At 40.1% G+C, this 8,089-nt stretch overlaps 1 protein-coding gene across 1 annotated transcript; it reads left to right on the top strand.

Moving 5' to 3' along the window:
- Window positions 1-2,317: 2,317 nt before the first annotated feature.
- LOC122056462 lies at window positions 2,318-3,309 on the top strand. Its single transcript, XM_042618462.1, has 2 exons — window positions 2,318-2,776; window positions 2,985-3,309. Exons 1-2 carry the CDS (start codon window positions 2,380-2,382, stop codon window positions 3,221-3,223), a joined length of 636 nt encoding a protein of 211 aa, XP_042474396.1. The 5' UTR covers window positions 2,318-2,379; the 3' UTR covers window positions 3,224-3,309.
- Window positions 3,310-8,089: the final 4,780 nt, after the last annotated feature.

Raw genomic sequence — 8,089 nt, 5'->3', positions numbered from 1 at the left:
AGATATCTCTACAATGGGCCTAAGCTCTCATGGTTTTACTCTTGAGCTCTATCCAAAAGACCTCATTCTAATAGAGATATCTTTTTTCTTATAAACTCATGATATTTCCTATGTGCTTTTAATATGAGACTATGTTTGTAACTTTGCAACCCCAACAATCCCCCTGTTAAACAGAGGACCACAGGATCCCTTTTAAGTATCGGGTCACTATTGACCTGCTTAGGGCCTTCTCTCGAGTATCGAGTCATTCTTGACCTGCTTAGGGCATCTCTTCAAGTATCAAGTCACTGACCTGCTCAGGGCCTCCCCTACTTCATTTAAGGTTTCACTCACATGGTTCAATCTTGGATCATGGATCTGGCCCATGCTTCTTCCAGCGGTTAGTCTGGTAAAGAGCGACGTTACTCTAATACCAATTGTAGGATCAAAAATAATTTAGATATCTCAACAATGGTATGATATTATCCGCTTTGGCCCTAAGTCGCCCTCATAATTTTGCTCTTGAGCTCTATTCGAAAGACCTCATGCCAATGGAGATATCTTTTTCTTATAAACCCATGATCTTTCGCATGTGTTTTTAATGTGAGACTATGTTTGCAATCTTATAACCCTAAACAGATAATCAAGAAAGATAGAAGAACACATATGAACTAGTTTCATGTCAATCCAAGTTATTTGGTCTATCAGCCCATTTTGAACAAAATCGGTTGATGGGTCAAATGACCTCAGATTGACATGAAACTAGTTATTATGTATTCGTCGACTTCTTCTGATTATATTCATGCCCTCAAATACCAATTTTACTAATATATTGAGATCAATGATTTGTTGAACATAAATTAAAATTTTCAAATATTTTTGTGTTTAAAAAATTATTAGTCTCAATATATTAGGTAAAATTAACACTTGATGTTATGGATATAATCAGGAGAAGTGGATTAATATATAAAAATTAGTTTCATGTCAATCCGAGATTATTTGGTCCATCAGCCACTTTTAGACAAAATTGGTTAATAGACAAAATGACCTCGGATTGATATGAAACTAGTTTTTATGTGTTCATAAACCTCTTCTGATTATATAAAAAAATAGTTGACTGATAGAGCTAAAATAAAAATAAGTACGTGATTTGTTAATTTTGAAACTACCCTATGCAATTTGATAATTTTAAAACTTAACTAAGTGGTTTGATAAAAGCCTGTTATAATTATTGAGTAATTAATCAATTAATTGGTTCATGACCTCTATAATGCCAGTATTATCGGCTGGTAACTGGTATTGACCGATAGTCAGTGGAAAATTTTTATGAGCTCGGACCGATTATTTCAGGATATACGGTGAAAAAAATATATAAATGGCACGCATCTGCAATTAAAAGCAAAATTACTTGATTAATTAATTAAACCAATTAATGAGTCTTTTCCCTTGCTATAAATACATCCCTATCTTATAGGGCAAAACGGATTCAACCTACTCAATTCTCAAAATTTAGACTTCGAAAGCAAGAAATTAAAGAATGTTAAAACTCAAAATTTAAAATGTTCCTATTTTAAAATATAAATAGGATAAGATCTATATCGTCATATCAAACTCCACTGATTCATGTGATGCATCGACTCAATCTTTGAGCTACTAACTAGTCCCCAAGTTGTTAGTTCAACACAGATAATTTAGGGAACCCCTGGCAGTTAAGTTATACCATCCGGCTTCCAATTTGGGATCCATGCTTTGTCTTTGTCATGATTTCCAGGTAAAAATTTAATTCATACTATTTCGCTATGTCAGAATTACGTCCGTGTGTCGACTCCGGGCTGAGAACTATTGCTTCCGTGAAGCCTGTGGAATGTCGTCGCGAGTTACGGGGAAGAAAGTCCCCCTACTTTCGCTACTTGGAGAGCAGTCGCAAGCCACTTTGGCATCTTCCTTCTCCCAATCTCCAGTCTCAGACAAAGCAGCTCAAGTCCACAATTCTCTCGTTGTCCGGCCGTATGACTTTGGCATCCACATTTACGCATCTCAATCAATGCTCCAACTTCTCTAGGTAAGAATTTATCACAATTGAGTTACATTATGCAGTGACCACCAATGGGTAGCCCTGTGCATGTGCATCGACGACGAATCCTACAAAATTTAACTTGAGATATATAGTGTTCTTGATACATTCACAACGCATAATAAGATTCTTTTTTTCTGTTCTGCGATTTAGTCTCACTCTTTAATTGAATCTGGAACTGTCCCATTAATGGGAGGGGTGCCTTGGTTCACGCACCCTATCGCGTTCATTTATTCACGACTCCATTAATTTATAAATACTTCCTCAGCTCATCGCCATCGCCATCGCCCTCGTCCTCCCGGGAATCCAAAGGCTTCTCCTCCTCCATGGGAGGTGTAACTAGCAAGTGCTTCGTCTCCTCCAACAAGGAACTCAGAGCTACAATTCTGCTACTCGAAGAAGAGATAGAAAAGTCGAAGAGCGTCAGGCAGCAAGAGGCCTGGGATTATGGCCGGCGCACGGCGGAGTTCGCTGCCAAGGAGGAGGAATGGGTGAGAGAGAGGAGGAGTCTCGCGGAGGAGGCTCTAGAGCAGGAAGCCGCGCAAAGGACGAGGCGTTTGAAGAAGTGCGAGAGTGACGGAGGAGATGACGAGGAGTGGTGGTGCCTCGTGGAGTCCATGAAGGAGGAGCAAAGGCAGCGGGAGGGGGCAGTGGAGAGGTGGAAGAAGCTCTATCTCACTATAAAGACTGAGCTTGACGACCTTATACAAAGAACCAGCGAAGGTCAGATAACCACCCAACTCCCGTAGCATTCCAAAATATTACAAAAATAATAAAATAAAGTTCATCTACTAAATCCTTCTTGCCTTGCTAGAAATTAATACGACATTTCGGCCATCCGATTTTTCCTACTTCTAATGAATGAACCTGTTGTTCTTGTTGCCCAAGATGCATCTTAATTTAAACATCAGCTTTTGTATTGCTTTTGCAGGGGAGAGATTTAGCAGCGGAAGTGAAGAAAGAATGGTAGAGCAGCTTCAGAAAGAGTTGAGGGAGAGCGAGAAAGAAATAGAATCTTTGAGATCTCGCGTTGCGGTCATGCAGAAGGATGCGATTAGGAAGGACACAGAAATTGATATTTTGAGACAGAGCTTGAGAATATTAAGCGTTAGGAATTCAAAAAGGAGCCTAATCAGAGAGTTTTTGAGGGAAGAATTGGTTGATATGTAAATTAATTATATGACACAGACATCCAACAAAAGATCTATTGAAATCAAGTCTACTTATCTTTCTATGAATACCACTTTCCCCTCTTTCGTTGATGAATTGCTTCTTTACTTAGTTTTGCATTCATTCATTGGAGATAACAATGGTTTTACCCAAAGTCATTAAATTCGGATCCAGCCTGATTGGCTCGTCCAACCAAAAAGTATCAGATTTGGGTCCCAATCTAGATTGTTGGTAGCTTTTAGTACCTAAATTCATAAGTTTCCAAGTCATCCACCATACTTTGCTTTGAGTACTTGAATCCAAACAATAACAACCAAGTTTGTATCCTATTAAGTGAAATCGTCGATATAAATCCTCCTATGACATGGAGTGTGATTCCCTACTATATCCTCATCGATATTTTATTAGTTCAGGGCAAGCATAAAATTATAAATAAAATATTGAAATTCAATTAGTGACTTATATGTTGTGCAAAGAGAGCACAATTCCTAAAAATCATAACTCATACTGAAGAGCTTAGGCAGTGATCAAGGAGTTGAGTGACAAGTCGAGGTGCTTGGGATACAACTAAATTAGGGTGCTTAGAAAATTAGGTTGAGTCAAGGAGCTAGGAGACAACCGAGTTAGGAGTGCTCAAGAGACTAAGTAGAGTTGGAGTACTTGGTGGTCGAGTTGTTGGAAAACTTTGGGAAGCTAAGCCAAGTGGTCGGGAAGGAGACAGAGTTGTTGAATGACTCAAGAAGTAGAGTCAAATGGTTTAGAGATTGAGTTGAGTCAGGTTGTTGGTGCAATTGTTAATGGGTCAAAGTTGATCAGTTTGATTCAAATTTGAGTTTTGATGTTTGATAATATATGAAGATTACAAGTGTAATCATCCATTAGGGAGATTGTTGGTGCAATTCTTTACTGATCATAGGAGAGAGTAGTCATCTAGGTCAATGTTGACTAGATACTTGATTAGGAAAGTTTTAACTGAAGGTTAGGTAAGGACAAGACCAATGGGATGGTTGATATAAGAATAAAATTCAAGTGGATCATGGATGACCGGACGCTTGGTACGCTTGGTGTGAAAAGTCCTGGTGAGTGAAGTTGGATAGTAAAAAAAGTCCTGGTGTGTGAATTCAGACAATTGGAAAGTCTGGATGAGTAAAATCAAGTAATTGGGAAGTCCTAGTGAGTGAAATTAGAGAATAAGAAACCCTTGATGAGTGAAGCCAGGTGGGAAAATCCTAGTGTGTGAAATTAGGTGAAGAAAAGTCCTAGTGAGTGAAGTCAAATATTGAAAAATCTAGGTGGGTCAAAGGCTGACCAGACACCTGGTATTTGAAAGTTCAAGTGGGTCATGGAGGACCGGACACTTGGCATGAGAAGAAAAGTCCAAGTGAGTCAAAGGTTGACCAGATACCTGGTATTTGAAAGTCTAAGTGGGGCATAGAGTACCAGACACTTGATACAAGGAGTGTAACGTCCCGCCTCCTACTGATTAGGCTGCGAGGCCGGACCGTCACATTATGCTGTGCTAAACTATAAAGTTGCGGAAAACTGTACAAATTAAAACTCTCTGCTATCCACTATACACTTCTAAAGTTGTACATATACTAAGGAAGGGAATCTACACTTTCTATTTGATCAAAACTGAATTGAAACCCTTCCGCTGAAATCAGACACTCCAATCGATCAGCTGATCGATTGGAGTCATCTGATCGATCCACTGATCGATTCAGCGTGCTACTGTGCATGGAAGAATTTCTTGATCGGTCGGCTGATCGATCCAACCTGGTCAATCGATCCGATGATCGATTCAAAAGCTCTCTGTTCGCGGGAGTGAATTCCCCGATCGATCGGCTGATCGATCCATGGTCGATCGATCAACTGATCGATCCGTCAGCTTTTTGTTCGCGATAGATCGCTTGCTTCCCAATCGATCGGCTGATCGATCCCATAGTGTTCTGTACGCAGGGACTTCCTCCAATCGATCAGTTGATCGATTGAGGACTGCTCAATCGATCCACTGATCGATTGGGTTTTTGATTTCAGCCGAAATCTCACCCGAACTCGTACAGGACCTTTCAGAAATGAACTAAGAGCATAAAATCACTATTAGGAATATCATTACTCACATTTACTATCTATTAGTAAGACAATTAGCAGTCGAAGCATGGCATAATACTTAAGTTCACCATTTCTGATACTTATCATCCTAAAAGTGCAGAAAGGTAATAACATAAGAAAAGTGCAGAAAGCTAATTCCCAAAGATCTTTATTCCAAATTCCTCTTTCACACACATCTGGTAGCATTGTCCTCTAGCCTCCACTAATCCGTCTTTCCTTTACCTTTATCTGCAGTATAAGGAAAATGCAACTATAAGCTTGGGAGCTTAGTAAGAAACCATTTACCTCACAAAACATGCATTCGAAGAAAATCATGCTTCCTTTTAAAAGATGCTATTTAAAATACATGCTATTAATCATGCTGAAAACACTAAAACATGGCATATGAACATGTAAGTCATGCTAACAATTACTGAAGAAAGGCTATCCATTGTATCGACAAGCTAACTAAATTGATACATAAGCTAAGCTGATTATTATAGCAATGAGAAAACTAACTGAAGCTAAGCTGTATCCGCATATCTAGTTGTGAAGTTTGAAAACTATTTTCATACGTAGATAAAAATACTAAACATGCTGCTGTTAGGCCCATCATCTGTACATGCTGTGCACGCATCCCTAACTAGGCCCGAGGTAGCAAGTCCCAAATCTAGTAGAGTTACTAGGTTATCTAAACCTAGGGACGACTATGGAAGCCCAACCCAAGGACAACTGAAGTCCAGTACAGTGCCACTGTTAAAGTAAAATACTGTTTATAAACTGATTTATCATATCTTGCTTTTTACTAGGTTATCTGAACCTAGAACTAGGTTATTTGAAGCTAGAGGCGACTGTGGGAGCTCACCCATTGGATCGTAGTCCCATATAAGCTAAAGAAAGGCTAAGTCTACTATTTAAATGTGTCTACAACATTTAACTAAACTATTAAAATGCCTACTGTGGCATTTAGCTGTGCTAACCATTTCATCGAGCACTTGGTGTGCACTAATTCACACCCTACGTACCGATGGATTTGCATATGACAAAACTAAAGCATAGAAACATACAAATAGCTACTTATACTGCAGGTGAGGGGTTATTCACATCCTGCGCTAGTTTTCCTTACAATCCAATCGCTAGGTTTTTTTGAGAAGAGATCTCTTCGCCGATCTTCTTGCGTCTACGTGTTCTTCTCACGGAGGGGAGCATCCTCGTGCTGGAATCATCGCCGGAGGGTGCTCCTACGACCTTAGGGAGGAAACCCTAGGTCTTCTTGAGCTTGGGCGCCGAGAGGTTTTGGAGAGAGAGGGGTCGGCGGGTGAGGTTGAGGGAAAAGAAGAATTATCGTTCAAGAAAATAACAATCCTCACTTAAATTCCCTATTTATATTAAGTGCTAATTTCATCCCAACTCCATCATAAATATAATTGTTCCTCTCTTCTTTCAGCACACCCCTGTTGGGGCCTCCTGGTTACTAAGTCACCCTATAAGGCATAGAGTTCGCTAGGTCTCGAGTTCAATTCCCGCTTAGGCTATTTTATGTTTTTATCTAATTTTTGCTACTTCTGCTACACCAAAAATTTCATAAAAATATTCTAAAATTTCAGAAAAATCATAGAATATTTCTAAAATTACTTTGAGAATTTTCGGCCGTTACAATCCCCCATACCTTATAAAAAGTTCGTCCTCGAACTTAGAATAACTCTGGGTACTTCTGCCTCATACTAGCTTCTGTCTCCCAAGTTGCCTCTTCTGTTGTGTGATTCTGCCATATAACTTTTACTAATGGTACCTCCTTGTTCCGTAATTTCTTAACTGCTCGGTCTACTATCTGAATAGGCCGACTGTCATAGCTGAGATCTTCGCGGACTTGTACCGACTAGGGCACAATCACCTGGGTAGCATCTGGGATATGTTTCTTTAGCATAGAGACGTGAAATACGTTGTGGATAGCTGACATCTCCTGGGGTAGCTCTAGCTCATATGCTACCTGGCCAACTCTTCTAGTGATAAGGTATGGTCCCACATATCTGGGACTTAGTTTGCCCTTCTTCCCAAAACGCATTACTCCCTTCATGGGAGCTACTCTGAGGAATACTGTATCCCCAACTGAAAACTCTAAGGGCCTGCGCCGTGTATCAACATAGCTTTTCTGGCGGCTCTGAGCTATCTCTATCGTCTGGCGTATCTTCTTTATAGCTGCTATGGTATCTGCTACTAGATCTGTCTGAAGTTCTAGTTCTTTCTGTTCACCACTTTCATACCAGCAGATTGGAGATCTACACCTCCACCCGTAGAGAGCCTCGTAAGGTGTCATGCCGATGGTGGCCTGATAGCTATTGTTGTATGTAAATTCTGCTAAACTCAGATATTTACACCAACTTCCCTTGAAGTCTAGGGCACATGCTCGGAGCATATCTTCTAGTACCTGATTTACTTGCTCCGTCTGACCATCTGTCTGAGGATGGAAAGATGTGCTAAATTTTAACTTAGTGCCCAATGCTGACTGTACACACTCCCAGAAGTGTGATATGAATTTACTGTCTCTGTCTGAAATGATGGTCCGTGGGACTCCATGCAGTCTGATGATCTCCCTGAGATACAACTGGGCTAGCTGCTCCATGGAGTAGGATATCCTGATAGCTAAGAAGTTGGCTGACTTAGTCAATCTGTCGACTATTACCCAGATTGCATCAAAACCATTTGTGGTTCTGGGTAGTCCCACTATGAAGTCCATGGAAATATCTTCCCACTTCCATTCTGGGATTTAAATAG

Source organism: Zingiber officinale, chromosome 1B (assembly GCF_018446385.1).
Source record: "Zingiber officinale cultivar Zhangliang chromosome 1B, Zo_v1.1, whole genome shotgun sequence".
Classification (NCBI taxonomy): domain Eukaryota; kingdom Viridiplantae; phylum Streptophyta; class Magnoliopsida; order Zingiberales; family Zingiberaceae; genus Zingiber; species Zingiber officinale.
The sequence above is the reverse complement of the archived record's forward strand: the minus strand, read 5'-3'. Positions and strand labels throughout refer to the sequence as shown.

Excerpts from the sequence above, each read along its gene's own strand:
- LOC122056462 (XM_042618462.1), top strand. The coding sequence starts at position 2,380 with ATGGGAGGTGTAACTAGCAAGTGCTTCGTCTCCTCCAACAAGGAACTC. Across the intron at positions 2,777-2,984 it reads TATACAAAGAACCAGCGAAG|GGGAGAGATTTAGCAGCGGA; the intron begins GTCAGATAACCA and ends TTGCTTTTGCAG.